The 18,342-nt window shown below is 39.4% G+C and overlaps 1 protein-coding gene across 5 annotated transcripts in view; it reads left to right on the top strand.

Annotated features, from left to right (window-relative positions):
* The window catches only part of CPED1 (cadherin like and PC-esterase domain containing 1), a 146,728-nt gene extending 132,931 nt beyond the window's left edge, over positions 1–13,797 (top strand). For 2 of the 5 annotated variants that reach the window (XM_084205570.1, XM_084205571.1), the window contains exons 19-23: positions 4,357–4,577; positions 4,839–4,940; positions 5,158–5,245; positions 7,098–7,244; positions 10,816–13,797. In XM_084205570.1, the coding sequence (XP_084061696.1) occupies positions 4,357–4,577; positions 4,839–4,940; positions 5,158–5,245; positions 7,098–7,244; positions 10,816–11,043 (786 nt within the window). In that variant the 3' untranslated portion in view covers positions 11,044–13,797. The other 3 variants (XR_014616151.1, XM_084205572.1, XM_084205573.1) reach the window with 3 other exon arrangements.
* The last annotated feature ends 4,545 nt before the right edge of the window (positions 13,798–18,342 follow it).

The raw sequence follows: 18,342 nt of genomic DNA, 5'->3' as shown, positions 1-18,342 counted from the left end.
TCTTTGTATGGTAAAATTATAACCTTATGTTTGATCACTTAGTCATCCTGCAGACAACTGCCCCATCAACTTGAACAGTACATGACTAAGTCTTGTGCCAGTCCTGTAAAACAAGAGAGAGATGACTTACTCTAGACACCTAAGCCATCACGTTCCTCATTATTATCATAGAGATAAATACAGAATCATCCCTGGAGCCTTTTGTTCAAAACATATTGAATACTAAATGGAACGTGTAACTACAATGAATTTATCTAACTGTATAGAAATAAATGTGGTTTTAGTTACCATACATTCAATTACATTGACAAATTATTTTAATTAATCAGAACTCTTGGGTTAGTTGAAGGACATAGGTTTTCTTCCTCAGGCTAAACACCACTTATTTTAGCCTTTGAGTCCTCCAAGCATTTGCTAAAAATGAACCTCACTTGCAAAAGGTGGACTTTGAAAGGTGCTTTCTGATGGCCTGCATACCATAACAAAATGTATTTGGCCAGCTCTGCACAAGGGCAGTTTGAAAAGAGGGCAGGATTACCTACAGATTTCCTATTTGTCCATTTTGATTTTTTTTTTTTCTTTTGAGGAGAAGAAAAAGAAGATTTTGGGGGTTTTTTTCCAGGATTTACACATCTCACATCATGGTTGAACCAATGGTTAGAAGCAGATTGTTGGATGCAGACCAAATCTTGATGAATGGATGCAGTGTGTATGCAGACATGCTGATGATGTGCTAAGCATCCACCAGCCCAGGGTGCATCAAATTACAAGAAATCCACACCTATCTTTCTATCTGAGGTCTTCTTTTGACTTATGAGAGAGCATTCCCTTCAAAATCCCAGCACACAGTCTCCAGAGGGTGACTGCAGACTTTAGAGCTCTCTCTCAGAGCTGGAGGGCAGGGACCATAGGTTTCACATACTGCAGTCCTAGTTTTCATACCTTTCAAAAAAATTGTGATTTCACTGTGGAAGACAGGGTTAAACAAATTTACCTGATGCCAGTGATACAGTCCTGACATGGCTCATACCTACTTGAACAATCAAAGGCTTCATGACTGTAAGCTAATCTGGTTACTGACTGTAAGCTAATCTGGTTACTGTAATTGACTGACATCTTTAAGGATGACCTACCCTTTTGATCTGTCTTTCTATACAACTACAAGTCCATTTTGGCTTGTTTGGTTTTTTCCCACTTGCAGCAGGCCTTGACTATTCTCTTAGCAGACCTGTTTCTAAAAGTCTAGGGTAATTTCCCTAGTGGTACAACTTGTATTCTCAGCCAGTGTGATATTGCTGTCTTTCTCAATCGTGATTTGGAAATAGGCTGAGTGCAGTCTCATCAGTCTTGTGATGGTATTTGGAGAAGTATGTCAGGGCCTAAACAGTTGTTGTTTCATCTAGTTACACTAATTGCTCTAAAGGAATCTGCTCTGACTCCTGTCACCTATTTCACATTCTCAGAACATCAGGACAACAGCAATAGTAATATGCTGCAGCCCACCTGATATTTTCATATGGTGCCCAGCATCATGACATTTCCAGATTAGAGCTGCCCCTTTAAGACATGATCGTTACTAACTTGTTTTTTCTGGTGGGGGTTTCCTAAATGACTGCACATAGTGCCCTTCCATCTCCAGACCTGGCCAGAAAGGTACCCAGGGCACTCCAAAATTCATTCATGGGTCCATTGTTTGTACCTATGTAGGTATAAGAAAATTGCAAAGCCCTAAAATGCTAAATCATGTAATAGTGTGGATTGGGATGTGTGTATGTGTTTTGCTCTAATTTTGACATAAGGAAAAAAATGGGAAAGGGATCTTAATCTTTGATGCTCTGCAGTGTTTGAGACTTAGGAAATGTTTGGCATGACTCTTCACAACTCACCTGCTAGTGAATGCACAATGTTGGCAAAAAAGACATCTGTGCATCCTGTCCATTGACACTGGCCATGGTTCTTTTCTTCTTTTTTTTTTTTTCCATGGAAGTTGTCCTGCTATTTTAAATAGGTGGTAAGATTAGATCAAATATATTTAGGAGAAAACAATGGTGAGAATTCTAGTCACACTAGAATGAGATAAAAATGTCCTGTCTATCAATTTTGTGTAATTAATAGCTGAATATGCTTCTTTGCAATTCCCATGTGCTGTGATAACAAAATGCTGTCAAATGACTCTAGAAGTAGAAGAGAAACTGTCTTGTATGTTCTACCAACTGCTGTATGCAGTAACTTGGTAGGGCCTGTTTGTTATTCTGCTAATGATGTGTTGGGTTTTTACAGAAATGTTCTCACCCACATTACAAGCTCATTATGTCCTTGCCTGCAAATATCTGAGAACTACTGTTTAAATAGATATGCATCAAGATACTCCAGTGATGGGCTTATGAAATGGAGAATAAATTGTCCTGGATATAGACAGGCTGGAGAATCAAGAGATTTTGCAACCTAAAAGAATTGTTGCTTAAAACCTCAAGTTAACCTGCTTTAGAATTGGGACATATTTTAAGCATGGACTGCCTTTCTAATTGTAAATAATTTTATGCATGTATGTGTCTGTCAGAGAGGGAAAGAGGATATCCAACCAGTACTTCCATGGATCCAAGGGTCCTTGACTTCTCTGAGTCATGTGACTTGTGTGAGCTTGGTTTAGAGAGGTTTCTTCTGACACGATGTGAAAAGCTGGAAATCCCCTTGTGTGTGAGAGAAATGCTTGTGCTATATAAACATGAACAGCATCTCTCTAAGAATTTCCTCTAAGAAGAGGCTTTGAGAGGTCCAGGACAGGACTTAGAAGAGCCTCTATGAGCTCAGTGCTAGTTTTAATTTGTTTGCTACCACACATAATCTATCAAGGGCTTCTCTGCAGCCCACACATGGGCACAGCATGGGAAGTTGAAAGCATTGTCCTGCCCGTTCTTGGCCCTAACATCAGATGAGGGTAGGCTCATCTGAAATTCCTTCTCTTCTGTAGGAAGTATCATTGGTACACTGTTCCGTATTTTTAATCACAATAGGTTAGTAGTCGGAAGTGGAATCAGTTTTCAAAACTGTGACATTCCCTAGGGGAATAGATATATAGATGTCTTAGATGAGTAACACATAAAATCTCTAAAAAAAGCTTTGGAAATATATCCTTAAACATGTCATCCTGTGCAGTCTCAATTTTATTTGCATAATCAAATATTCAAGGTGGAAGTGGTAAAACATCAAATTCCAAATCAAATTAAGAAATGAAACAATCCCAACTTGCAGGATGCCAACTATCTGAGTGCCAGAGGAGGTAGGGGAAGCTGAGTACTGTGCAGAGAACAGGGCTGTTACTTGTGATGGCTCTGCGGGGTTTCTTAATCCCAGTTTTACATGTTTGCTCCTCACTGTGGATTTCTGGCTGAGCTGATTGGGTAATTGATTCTGCACACAGTTTCATTGGCAAACCCTGGTGAACCTGGTTCTCCTACTCTTTGGATTTGTCTTCTATTACCTACTTTATCATAAGGAAATGCTAGTCGTATTCACTCAAAATTGGGCAATAGCATTAAAAAAAATTCCCACAACACTTTAGGTTCTGTGGTCTCCCCAATACAGAGATGTTTGTTTTTTCAGAGAATCTACAGAATGAGTAGGAGCAAACCCAAATGTGACTTCTTTATTCATGTGCAAGTTTAGGGTATAGCAGAGACTGCTATACTTAACATACTTCTGTCATCCTGGCAGGACTTCTAACTCCCTTCAGGCCATGATGCTTTCTGATGGTCACCTCACACATGACAGGACTCTATTCAGATTATCCTCCACCCAAATAACCCCCTTTTCTTTCCCCTTTGAACTTGCAGAAAGAACATCTCTCTACAAATAAGGCAGCAGCCACATCCTTCGTGGGGTAGGGGTGTGGGGGTCTGTGTGCTAGTTTGGTGCAAATTCTAATGAGTGCCATTTATTGAAGACTAATACTCACTGTGCAGGAGCAAACCGCATGAAAAGCTGTAGGGAAAAAAATCAGGAAACTGCAAGCAATCATGATAGCAACTGTGTACTAGCAATTAGAAGTAAATATAAACTTAGGCAAAAGAAATTATCACCAAGGATGAAAGATGCAGGGCTAATTTTGCAGCTATAGCCATCTGTAACCTGTACTTTTTGTATTTAATATACATAATTCAGCTTTTTATTAATTAAATCACACAGATTTTACTAAAGGACAAATTTAATACTGAGATGGCAGGGTACTGGCTGTTCACAAAGATATTTCTGGAACATTATAAGAAGCATTTAAAAGCCTCCCAACTAGCTGTATTCTTTTCTTAGCTTTTGGTTTCTGGATTGTACAACTTCTAAGTCATACCTTTCCATTTGAAGATTCTTTTTATAGGTGACTCAACTAACAGAGGGATGATGTATTATCTAATTGAAAGAGTGAATAAGACTCTTCAGGAATGGCAGAAGACTCATGATGTTAAATGTTATCACAATATAAATGAGGGGAAAACATTTATCAGTTACTCCTACTACCCCCAGTTCTGGATGAATGCAAACCAGAGACCGACTTTTGAAAAAGCACTGGAACAGCTGCTGCAGAGGTACTGCACAAACTCTGTATCTCCCTTGTTTGCATTATTGTTCTATTCACAAATGTGTTTAACATGTTTTACAATTAAAGTCAGTAAACAATAAAACATAAGGTGCACAGATCATACTGTGTGGTTAAAAAGTAGCTGAAAATTACATCAGGCCTCTGATCAGGGTGCCAGATACAGTTCAGTGAAATGCAAAGCAATGTAGGTAAAATGTTTGCCATCTGTTTAAAGCAACATGTGATGTTTTTCTTTTCTGGGTTTCAGATCACGTCCCCTGGAGAACACCAACCAGACCGTATTAATTGTAGGTGGTGTTCAGTGGCTTAATTCCAATCACCTGCAAATTATCCAAAAGGTGTTGAGCAGGTAATGCTATGTACTTGGTGTTATTCCAATTTTTTATATGGCAGATTATGAGAAACAACAACAAAAAATTTAAATACACACTTTTCAGTTGTTTTTTTTTTCATAGGCATGTATTTAAGTGACTTTGAAAAAAATAAAACATGCATTGTCTTTTGATGTGTCTCTTAGGTAAAAAATGTGTCCTTGGTTTTGTTTGTTTTTTTAATTTGTAAAACAGGGAAAATCTATCAAATATCCTGGTAATTGTCAAATCCATAGGGATGGGCTTTCACCTTCCAGTGGATGGAATCCATTCTCTGTCACAGGTAAGCTACAGTACATTTTGAGTGCATTTTCATGGAAGACTTGTCATTTCATCGTTAGTTTTGCTGTCTGGCCAAAATATGCTGTCTGCTGAGCACATTTTAAATGGATCAAAGGAAGATTAATGTTTGTATTTGCTCATACTGCTTGATAGGGATTCAAACCCATTTCCTTATTTTATGGATTCTGCTGCAATCAGAGAGCCATTTGAGATTCCATGCATGGTCAGCTGTCCCAAGAACCAGAAGAAGCTCCAATATGAATCCTGCTGCCAAAATTGAAAAATCAATTTTGGGATAAGAAGATTGCTCCTCATACTACATTGCACACAGGCCCTCCTCAGGCTTCCTCCATGGTTACTGCTGGATCCAATTCACTTGTCTAGCTTGCACAACTCAATAAATCTATCTTAACCCACCTGTGACGCCAGAACATTACAGAGCAGCTGGAATGTGTACCAGTGAATCCAGCCTGTTATTTGCATGTTAATGAGATGTTACAGTCAGTTTAAATCATATCCGAGACTCTCAGAGTAACAAATGCGCTCATTTCAATGCACTGTGCAACTCACTCAATTCACTATTTTTATTTACAATTTGGACAGTGATTCTCTATTGAACACACACAAAATGCATGGATGAGAAGCACTGGAAGGCAGAATGGAGTAAATGATGCCTACCAGCGCTGTGTCATGCTCCAGCTATTCCCAGGTGTTGAAAAGAGAAAATTACTGCCTTTCACAGATTCCATACAGCACTCCTTTAGCACTGGGGACAGTGCCCACGTCCTTTTGCAACCAGAACACACTACAGAACCCTGTAATTCAGGGTGTGAATTCCTGCTACTCTCACCCTTCTCTTTGCTACAGATGCTGCCCTGTCTGATTTTGCCCATTCTTTCTTTCCAAGTTAATACTGCCTATCTGCCTTGCATCTACTAAATGTCTTCTTATTGATTAAAACTATTTTCTTAACTTATCTTAACTTGTCATCAACATGAAGAAACATTTCCATAGCTCCTGTCATAGTTTCCAGCAAAGTTCAATCCTAGGATGAAGAGCTTCAATCCAGGGTTTGTGAGGCAAGGATAGAGTATTAAAGGCTTACTAAGAATTTTTCTTCTTCATTAAATTTACAAAACTCCAGAAATCAGCTACAGGTTATAACCAACATTATTTTCTCTTTCAATATTGGAATCATATGCTAAATTACCCGTGTGGTTTGTATGCTCGAGGCCTCAGGATTACCCCAGCTACTCTCAAAGGCCTTTTGTCTGCTGTGTCAAATCCGCTGCCTTGCCAACTTTATGGTTAACTTTTTCTTCTATTCTTGGTCTTCCTGAAGTATATTCAGAAATAATAATCAGTTCTTCATTATAACCATATTTAAGATACCTATGGCACTATAGTCCCTTTTAAGCAACTGCCTCAATGAATTTGATTTGAAGCTGAATTTTTCTTTAAAGCAGCATTTTCACCATTTGTTACAGACAAACTTAATAATTGGATTTTTTTTTCTGAATTACACCTCATATTAGTGAAGTACCTGTTAAAAACCATTACCCAAGAATTATATTTTAAACAATCATGAAATCTTCCTATAAAAGAAGCTGCACATCTACAAAAAGTAATTATAACTTCTGAAAAAAACCCTATATCAGTCTTGGAGTAGTAGCTTTTTTTGAGAGTATAGAATAGAATTAATAGAGAGAGTATAGTAGCATTTATTGTAATTCATGTCTGTAGTATAATGTAATTGCTTATTCAAAATGCAGTTTTGCTATTTTTTTCCATGACACAATAACCTTTAAACAATCCTTCTGACAAGACATTGCAACATTTTATCTGGAATGCAGGCAGAAGTGCAAAACTTGTGGAATGAAAACTTGATTATTCTGGATACAGCAAAAAATTTGGGCTATGAAGTGGTTGACACCTTTGTCATCACCATGGGACGTTACAAAGAATTCCTGCAAGGGAAGTGTGGCTGCCATTTCCATGAGGTAATAGCTTACACTTATATAATTCCCAGGTATTTAAGATATTTTGACTGTTGGATCTTAGAAACAAGAAGGTACATGGTGAGGTCAGCATCTGTCACTCAAAGTTAGGCCTGAATACAAATCGTGGGGAAAGCAGTTTGTATGGTGGCACTTGTCCATCACTGCTCCCAGTGCTAGGCCCCCCAAGGGCATGCTGAACTGCTGGAGTGGTGAAATAAAAATGAACAAACATGCCCTTCTGCAAAGGTAACTCATATAACAGGATGTTGCACAGTTTCCCAGTTCTTGTATTATTTGTTACGTGTCTCTGCTGCTTCTGCACGGACTCAGTTTCTCGTTTTACTCAGTCTCATGGGTTTCTGACTGATGCATTCCTAACTGAACAACGCAGCACGCTCACATCAAACCATAAGTACAATTAAAATGGAGCTTAAAACTGAAGAACCAATCTTACTGCTATATATCTCTTTTCCTATTTCTGAGAAAAAATAATCTGGAATAGTTAGAGTGGTCCACTGTACAAACAGAAGTGTAGGCTGATTGCTCTCCCTCACACCGGTAGTCCTGCTTTCCTGACTGAAATCTATAGAATTGTTTGGGAGTGTTATCAGACTCACATGAGCTCATGTGACAGGCATCAACCACACAGCTGGTTTCCACCTCAGGCTCCATGGCGGCTCACATGTTTTCAGTCCAGTGCCATGGCCTCTATCCTGCTTTGGGGCCAGCATCAGCAGGTGTGCTTAGTTAAGCAGTCCTCTAAGCCACTCTGTTCAATACTTGAGAGGCACAGACATAGCTCAGTCCAAATGAAGCTGGAAAAGAGGGAGTAAGTCACAGAGTAGATGTTTATGTGATTGATAAATAGTCCCTCCTTTTTACCCAGACCGTTGTATTGACCCTTTTTTATCTAGAGCCCAGATGCTGATGTTTTTGTGGATCATTGCTGATGTTTGCCATTTCCACAGATCTTGTGAGCAAAACAGAGAACTTCAAAATTAAATATTTCAAATGCTTTGTATGGAGCTCTGTGGAGAAAACAGCAGGGCGTGATCAGTCATCAGCATTTTTCCTGTAGTGCTCCATCATTTTGTATGAGCTCATGTGCAGATTTCATCTTGCTTCTCTGCTGAAGGAATCTCAACAGAGCATGTGTTTCTGGGGAGGATCAGGAGAGAATTTGGCTCATAGAACTGTTATTAATGAGGCTTGAGAGGTCATAGTGCCTGAAAGAGTCATAGATATGCCCAATAGAATCCATCATGCACCAAAAACCAGACTTGATCCTTGAGGAAAGCAAAAATAAAGTTCTTGAGTTCTTTTGATACTTCATTAGTTTTAATAGTTTTGTCATCAGCTTATTTCTGCATCCTGGCAAGTGGAGTTTCATTAGGTGCTGAAGCAGTTTGCACCAGGAAAATGACATTTTGCCCCCAAGAACAGAGCCAAGAACACTGTGTGAAACCCAAGCACTTTCCATGTTTTCTGAAACCAGATGAGATAGATTAAATCTCATGCTTTGTACTTTCACTTTCTTTCTCTTAAAAACTGACATTCCTAAAGTATCAGAGGATGGCACCCTGTGTAAATGACATCTGAGCTAAAGCATGGCTGTGCAGGAATGGAGGACTGTCCATTCTGTGCAGTCAGAAAACAAGAACTGAAATGCCTTCAGCATTCTCATTTAGCTCCCACTAACTGGCTAAGAGAAAGCTATTTCCTCTGAACAGCCTGAAGAATGGAGCTCCCACCAACCCATTTCAGAGGGTCTCAGGTGACCCTGATAGCATAGAAATCTCCATCTCTGTAGACTCTACAATTTTTGCTCAGATTTCTAAGGGAGCTGGATTTTCAAAGGGATTATACTGAGCTGGGACAAAATATCCTGTATAACCCTGGCACTTACTCCCCAGCAAAATTCTAGTTCTATGCACACATGAGAACTTGATTTTTTATCTACCTCATTCTTTGAAAATGCTTATGGACATTGGTCAGCACTATGCAAATATTACAGAAGCTATTTTTAAATTCAGATTGATTTCCTATTTTAATGGCAGTGAAATAATAATCACTACACAGAAATTAGCAACCCTGGGATTTTTGTGTCTTAATAGGTGGCTGGCTGCTCGTGGCTGGGTGAACATTAGATTGCATTCCTGGGAGATTATGCCTAACAGGAATGCAGTTTGGGTGATTGGTTCAAGGTGGCATCATTTTGAAATAATTGTAAGATCTAAGGCACTAATTTAGAAAAATGAACCTACAGTAATTGCATGAAAATAAATAATAGCCCTTGGCTTAGCTGTATGAAATTGATCAGAGGATATATTAATTTTCTACATGGATAATTCCTGGTCTGTTTTCAGTTCTGCCAGCTCCCTCAGAGTCTCTCTGCTCAGTCTATCAAGCCTTTGCACATGTTATTTCTTCACTCACACCTAATTTTGTATGATTTATTTCATTTATTATGAGCTTCACTGCATATGAGGGTTGCTTCTGATTGTTCAGTGATAGTAAATATACATTATATTTTTTAAAGCTAACATGCTTCTGCATAAATATGTGCATTAATAAATGAATTCTGCATTTTCAAGTATCTGCTACGATTGACACAGCAGGAAAACTGATAGGTATCAGAGCTATTAAGCATACATATCAGCATACATATACTATTTTAAAAATCAGTTGACCACCTTTTATGCATTCTCTGGATTTGCCACTGCCTGGGCTGAGGTCCTCTGTCCTGCATATGTGCAAGGTTCTAAAGTTCTGTCTCTCTCAAAGCTGCTTCATTATTCATCAGTGGCTGAGTATTCACTGAGACAAGACCTTCAGCATTTCACTGGTGATCAGCCACCAGTCGATCAACTCCTGACAGCCATACTTTTCACTTTCTCACTTGTTAGTCCCATGAACATGGTTTTATTCCATACAAGTTGAACACAATAATCCCAGAGCTTTATACATATTTCAGGGGCCAAGGTGAAGCATTCTTCAACACTAAGTTACTGAATCATGTTGTGGTTCTGTCAATGTGGTGTCCTGGGGAGAGGTATGTAATTGCTCCATAACTCCCTTCTTGAAGAAACATGACACACAAGGGTTTTGTCTTAATGTGAAGCTGGGCCAGGTTTGCATCAGGATGTCAGAATGAGGCATTCTCACAGGGCTCGTAGCTGAGACATGTTATATGTACCTCAAGTGCTTGGTAACAGACCAAGATTTAAACCTTTCTGCAATTTGGAGCAGTCATGAGTTTTGTTTTAGGTAAATTGTGTCTGATGAAGGCAACAGAGTCTAATACACAAAGGCATTACAAAGTCCAATGACTGAGTATAATGGGCCTGTGAATGTAGATTTCAAAAATTAAGATCTTGCTCTTTAGTTAGTTTGCAACATAACAAGTTGGCCATTAAAATAATGTTTATGAGCAACTTGCACCTCAAAGTAAGAGTATCAGGACTTGCTTCTGCTTCAGGGACAACTGCCTCAGCATTTCTGTGCACACAGCCGTGTGTCAGTCTTTCTAGGTGCAGGCAGAAAGCACTCACATATGTCATTTCTTTTGCAGGTGGTGAAATCCAATCCCTCTGAAGAAAGGCCACACATAACAATGACGTTATCGAGGCACTATACACTGGGGAAATATTTCAGCAGTCAAAGCAAACCATCACAACTGCAGGACTATGCAACAAATTCTCAGTCCCCCTATCATGTCCGAGGTCCAATAAATCAAGTTTATTCTGAAATCCTTCTCAGCAGGCTCTGTGCAAGTAAGAGGGAGTTTGTCAGCACATAGCCTCTCTTGGATGTAGCACCGAGACTAGAGAAGTGCCACCGCCTGAGGGACAATTGAAGGACCACGGTGGATTAAGATATACTTCCTTGACTGACTGCACACACACAAAGAGAGTTTGGGACATGTGGTATTTTCCCAAAAACCTTATGAAATTAAGATATGCCCTGGTGACTCTGTTGTGTGAAAGTGGAAGATGGAGAGTTGCAAAGAAGAGGAGAGGGGAAGTTACTTGAACTGTTGCCAAAGACTAGAACAGCTGTAGTTCAAGCAAGTGTGTATTATTGATAGCAAAAAGAGATCTCTATATTCACTTGAACATTTGGAAAGGGCTGTTTTAGGTCTTCAGCACTATCTAGCTTTCTATTTATAGAGACACTGTAATATTTGAATGTATTTAGAAACTGACTACATTCCGTTTGAAAGAGTTTTATTTTATGTGGACAGGTTTCCCTTCCATATTAAACCTTTTCTGTTTAGACACTTGGTTTATAGAATCTGAAAATGTCTATTAGCATTTTACTGGTGATGCTGAGTTTTGAACTCTAGTGTTTTTAGTGAAAACACATCTCTTCTTTGTATTTTAGATGGAACAGATATCTACTCTATTTTTTTGCATGTTCTGAAGATAATAGGGAGATAGATTACCTATACTTCAGACTGATTGAAACTGTCTCAATGTAACATGTAAATATAGTGAATTTGTTAACATTAATTTATTTATGGTCCCAGTTTAGGAGAGTGTCCATATGCAGGAAGAATGCTTAGATAAGTGCTTCAGTGTCTACCTTGGCCTGTAAGCCAATCAAGTATTCTTCCTGCACAGAAGTGCCATTTCTTTAATGATTTTTTTTATAAAATACTTGCCAATGTGTGAAGCCAGTACCACAAACATAACAAAAATCCCCCTTGCAAGCACACATAAGATTTTCAGGATCTGGTAATTTATCAATCATAGGAAGTGTGTGATGTGATGGCAGCAGAATATGCTGCCAGCATCGCTTGCTTGGCAGGGACAGCCAGTTTCAGTTCAGACCTTCTCTGAACTGCAGTTTCATGCTGTAGCCCAGCTACATCCCCTGTGCTTGCAGACCCCAGGGAGAAGGTGTGTGTGTCCCCTCCCAGAGTGCTGGCAGCCCACTCATTCACAGCTGTGGTACCCAGTGGGAAACCGTGCACGGCCCGGGATTAGCAGCTGGGTGGCAGGTTAGTGGCAACCCACAGGACTGCTGTCCCTAAAAATTATCCAGTTATGGATTTTTATTCATCCAGTCACACAGCAGGCAATCAACCACCATGCATTAGAGAAGGTTGTTTTAACCAGGTAGGTGCAAGTCTAACAAAGGATCTGCTGAGTTCTGTGTCATGCTTCCCTGTCACAATTTTACATATAATCCTCCACTAACATCTTCTTTGGGAAAGGAAACCACAAACAATGTTGGGGAATAAACAAATTATAGCAAGGAACTACTCATCATCTTATTTGCCTTACTAGCACACAGGGGGACTGCCCTGTATAGAAGTAGGGCTAGCAATTCATGACACAACATTTAGTATTTGCCTAAGATCCTGTATCTATCCACAGCTTGCGTGCCCACCTGTAGTTTTGTGAATTTGTGCTTCTTCAGGTAATATATGTAAAGTTAAAATAGGAGATTGTCAGGCAATATGGAGTTTGGCCTCCTAGGTGATAGAGAATATCCACCAAAACAGGATCTGGCATACCTAATTTAAGACACCTTTCACTATAATGAAAAAGCTCCTAACTTAGATAATGACAAAATTAGTGAAATTGTGTGATTATATCTGTTTCTGTATAATATGCTGCTGATTGCTTACACCAAGTATCCCCAAATTTCAATGTAAGGTTTTCCCTGGCATGGAGATCTACATGAAAGATGGGTCAGGAGCTGTGCATAAACACTGAAAATATCAACATTTGGTTTTGAGCAATATGATTATCTAAAGAACATAATTGTATGCAAATGATGTAATATATTCTCTTGGGTGTGGAAATACAGAGCTGTACAACCTAAAATCTGAAGGATAGAATATCATAATTAATACTAGTAGATGTAAAATGCAGCCAGATGTCTTTGGTATTAAGATGATCGATGATAGGTATATTACAGTTCTGCTTCTGATAAGATTTTTTTGTAGCTCATTTAAATCCACATGCTGTTACTGTTATTGTTCTGTACACAAATGTTTTTAAGCCATTAACTGGGCTTTTATGGTTTTTATTTTTTAGCTAAAACCTATTGCTGAAGCATCAGCTTAGTGATGAAAAGAAAAGAGCTGACTTTGTTGTACTCTAGTGGATATCGGTGAACGTGCAATTCATCAGTTCTGGTTTCACCACAAAATGGTTTACATGTGCTGTACACCCAGATGTCTTAATGTTTTCCAAATCTTGATATTTTTCAAATGTATTAAGTGTATTTTTTCCTGCGTGCTTTCTATTTTTTACATGTCTATGTACATTAATATGTCTGTACAAAGTCATTGATATAATTTGCAAATTGATCTTTATTTAAACGAGTTCTTTGAATAAGCTGTTTTCAACACTATGTATGAGCCACATAGTCTTAGGAATAAACAAAGGATACTAAGCTACATTTTTGCTATTTAAAATATATTTAGTGTGTCTATGTATGGGAAAGATGAGAGTTGAGATTCACATGCAAGGATTGCTTGCTCATATGCATTAAAATTTATGGATTAAGACAATAAAAGGATTACTGTGTTCGAATTCCAGTCAGAGCACATGTTGCTATCTACAATTTACTCTAGAATTATTACATCTGCTGTGGCATTTTGCCTGAAAAAACATGAAAGTGTTCCTATAGTCCATATATCTACCTTAGTCCCGTTACTTACCATTAAAATAGCAAAGGACCTAGTTGTCAGATTGAGTTCCACCTCCTAATACAGGCATGAATGGCCCTGGAATTAGTGGTAGGATTGAAATATTTAGGCTGGGATCAAGAACTCTGAGAAGTGAGGTTTCCTGCTCAATGTCTGCCCGGCAGCAGGCGGAGCTTAAAACAGAACTAGGGCATACTTAAAGCTACAGGCAGATTAAGAATGTAACTGTGTTGCAAAATAAATACTCTGATATACAGAGGAGTAGTCTCAGTTATTGCATGCCTTTAGCTGAAGCTGGAACACGATTTAGCAGTGTCCAGTGAGTTACAACTCCTCATCTCTTATATAACTCCATAGATATTGAACAGTTGTTGAACAGTGAATTGGGTTAGAGCAGGGTACCTGGCCACCATGATCAAGTCCATCTTAATAAATATCTTTGGATTAACTGACTGACTTTGGAATAAAAAATGTTTCCCTTTCTGTAGGGAAGTGCCTTGACAAGTCCTCTCTGTCATTAGAGTTGCCAGATTTCAGGGAGGTGAAAGAATGGACTACAAATACAACATTTAGTCCTGGTATTAATTTCAAAATTATAATCTTAAGAATAATCTCTTTCACACTGTTAAATACAAGGCCTTTATTTTTCTCTTCTGTGACACATTAAAGGGACATCAAAGTAAGTTTATTTGCTTAGTGGGTGGGGTAGCGAGGCATCAAATTACCTCAAGGTTGAAATAACCACTAATAGTTATGATTCTGTTGCTATGTTGAGCCAAAGAGAATGCTTTGAAGATGCAGATATGTGTGATATTAAGTTGACTGCAGTCCAGGGATCTTCAGATTACTCTTTTAGAGTAAAGCAATTTTTAGGGGTGTAGTGAACTATTTGGCATAGACCCAAACTGCTAAACAAGTCTCTGTAGGGTCACATGAAAAATATGGTCTTACCTTCTTGTTTGCCTGCTAGCTTTGCATCTGGCTTGTCTTACCTCACTGACTATCTGCACCTGCTCTACTCCACCTCAGCCTTTCTTTCAGATGACCTTAGAAATTTGTGTTTTGCCAGACTAGCAGCTTCTGGAAATCTGAGATATAATTGTTGCAAATTCAGTTTGAATCCTCAAAATACATTTTTGTCAAGCCCAAAAGCACTAGAATACAGCAGGGGTAGAGCAAGCCTCTTATCTAGGGCAGTGATTTTCTTTGATGAATTTAAAACAGCTGTGTTGTATTAAGGAGTTTTCACCAGCACTTAGCTCTTCATGGAGCTTGCCTTTACCAAGCAAAAATCCATCTTTCAAACTCCACTGCCATCTTTACCTGTGTAAATCTTCCAAACACCAGAGCAGTCTGTGTAAAATGCAGGCATAGATATTTATTGGTGCTGGTACATATCCTGAATTATTTGCTGGTACCTACACAGAATCCACTGAACAGAAAAGCTCGGACTTCACACTAAAAAGACACTGTGCATTTTAGGCTTGCTTGCCTGTGATTAGAGTGTACTAAAAATAGTGCTGCAGGTCAGTCTAGGCCAGCTGGAGCTAAGTGTCCTAGAAAACTCCTCAAGTCATTAACTGCAATGGCCAAGATGAGCCTGTGGGGTCACAACAGGGTCTTCTGCAGTACAGGTTTCTGTTGTCATGGACTTGTCCCATTTCTGTGTCTTTTCATCTGACTGTTGGGCCAGCTCTTGGCACCTGTGGGCAGCCCTTCCTGCAATCCCTCAAGCATGTTCCACAGCCTTGGCAAGGGACACCACAGTAAGCAGCGCTGAACTGAAGATCAAGCATATGTTCAAATAAAATCTGAGGTCTTCATAAACACAGCATCTATTAAGCATCACCTTCATTTCCTCTTGTACTGAACTTCCCTAATGAGGAGCAGGAGTCACTCCCTTTCAGCTGAAACTCAAATACCAAGGTGTTTTCCCAGCTTTTGCAAACTTTTTTCCCCACTGTTTGCTTGCCTGAAATGGAGTGAACTGCTCTGCATGCGCCTGCCTAACAGAGTGAGGTGTGTTCACACAGTCACTGCAGAGGGCATTTCCCTCCCATACCTCATTGTGGGGACTACATCCCCACAGCAGATGGTGTTTTCAATGTTGTGATTTTTTTATCTGTTTTGAGCAGTGACAGTCTATGTGGTTAAAACAGACAGCTCAGTGTCTGCCAGCACCACCTGCCCCTGTGCTGCTCTAAGGATGCTGAGTAGACTCTGGGTGAAGGCAAGACTGCAGAACTAAAATCTTTGAGTAAGGAATAAAAATGACTCAGACATCTCTCAATGAAGTCAGGGCAGTTAAGAAGAAATCACTGCAGATCAAGTGTGTGAAATTAATGTTGTCAAGAGCCCTTTAAAGTTAGTAAATTATATGGATTATTGTGAGGGTTGGAAGACCAGATCTGTGTTTGGCAGAGTTTCTCACTTGCCACGTTCCAAAAACATCTTTTATATTTTCTTTTGTTCTTGTCATTATCAACTTCCATATTTCTTTTATGATTCTGTGGGACTGAGAAGTTTGAGGTAATATTTCTACTCTGCCTGATAATGATTGTGCAACCTCCCCAGATGGTAGTCAAATCATCTAACAGATGAGAGAAGTTTTATTACTTCTGAATGGTATTTTTCCTTTACTTCCAGATGCCAGCTCCGAAGTTTCTGTATATTTACAGAAAGTTTTAGTTATGATAGCTCTAATGCCTCCAATGTATTCAAAGAAACCTGCCAATCCCTATTGATCCTAACAGGATGGAAAACACTTTAAGCCTTGAAAACCTGATCTTGCAAGCCATTAGATAATGCAGCACCCAGCATGGTCTAGCCCACAAATGGCTTCATTTGAAACAGAGAATCACAGTTGTGTTCTACTAAAGTTTTCACTGGGGTGATTACAATTTAGAGATTATTTTTGTGGACTGATGTGGGGTTTTTTTTAGCTCAGGTCTTTTGTTGAGCTCTCTTTGCAGCAAATGCTATCTATTAGCTACTGTAAAATCCTGTTTCAACATCCTTTCACACTGTGTCCTGCCCAGTTCTTATAAAACACATACATATGACAGGATTAACTGCTGATGGTAAAAGGTTAAATCATAACAGGTCTTACTGCTCCACCCATTACAGTTCCCTAAATTCTACATTGCATCATTTCTGTGTAATAACAAGGACTCAGGGTCTAGTAATCTCTTAATGCAGGGCTCCTCAGTCTCTAGAACAGTTCAGCACTGTGCCCCTGATGGAGTTATCAAAATAACACACCTTCAGCTGTGAAATGCATACAGCAGAGCCTGCAGGCATACTCAAAACTTGCCTGTTGGATCAAGGCCAGCCTGGAAGTCAAGGACAACAGCTTCTAGAGACTGTTCTCAGGCACCAAAACCAGCTTTCCTGATTAACTCGACATATTTAACAAAGGCATTGTAATTATGATTGTGGTCACACTTTGTTTCTTTGTCATCATCACAGAAAGACCAAAATCTGAATTATTCTCTAGAGGTGTCTACTATTTCTACACTTTAGCTTACTGTAAAGGCAACCTAAAGAAACTAGATTTTTCTGACTGGCATCTAAAGTTTTGAGAGAAGAATGTCATTTCACCAGAGATGTGTCTGTGGGATTCATTATGTAGGTAAGAGATGTTTTTACATCCCCTTTCTGCTCCTTTACTGCAGGAACTTGATCACAAGGCAGCACCACCATCACCAGGAGATGCTTTCAGCATGGATAACATGGAACATTCTCAACCCCTGCTCCTGGAGCTGCTTGTATGTTTAACAGGACACTGATCAGAGGGACACCAGTCCTGCTGGTGAGCAGAACATTTCATGGTAGCATGGGATATACAGGTTTAAGACCCTTCATTGGGGTAAATGAAGAACAAATCTCCACCTACTGCCTTACAAGAGGGCTAGGTGAATGTCTGCTTCTGTGAGAAAAGCCAAACTGACAGGCTGACTCCAGGAAACAGTAAAGATTCTTTTTCAAGTTTAGAGGTAATATCAGAGATAGGTACCTGGTTGGTATCTGAGGGCCCCAGCTTCTAGCACTTATTTCTGTACCAGAAGTGCATTGTGAGCCCAAGCAACTTGGGGACTGCTGACCACTATGCAGGAAAATGTCTAAAAGGCATTAAAAAATGAGCCTGACCTTGGCCACATTCCCCCTTTTGGCTCTATGAAGAATTTAGTGCCCTTAGCATCTCTGCACAGCACACACACAAATACATCCCCAAAGTTACTGCTCTGTGAGTGGCTTGTAGCTCTTCAGGTAATTGCTCTCTACCTCACTTAGTTCAAAACAATACAGTACAGAAGAAACCTCTGTGAGCTGGAGTGTGCAAGCTCACTTGTGCAATTTCAGATGGTTTGAGGGGGGCTGTGAGATAGCAGTTGTGACGGGGTGAATGGAAGCTCTATGAATCTATGGGTGAAT

This window comes from Fringilla coelebs (genome assembly GCF_963513975.1).
Source record: "Fringilla coelebs genome assembly, chromosome: 5".
NCBI classification, from domain to species: domain Eukaryota; kingdom Metazoa; phylum Chordata; class Aves; order Passeriformes; family Fringillidae; genus Fringilla; species Fringilla coelebs.
This window is presented reverse-complemented; position numbering and strand designations above follow the sequence as displayed.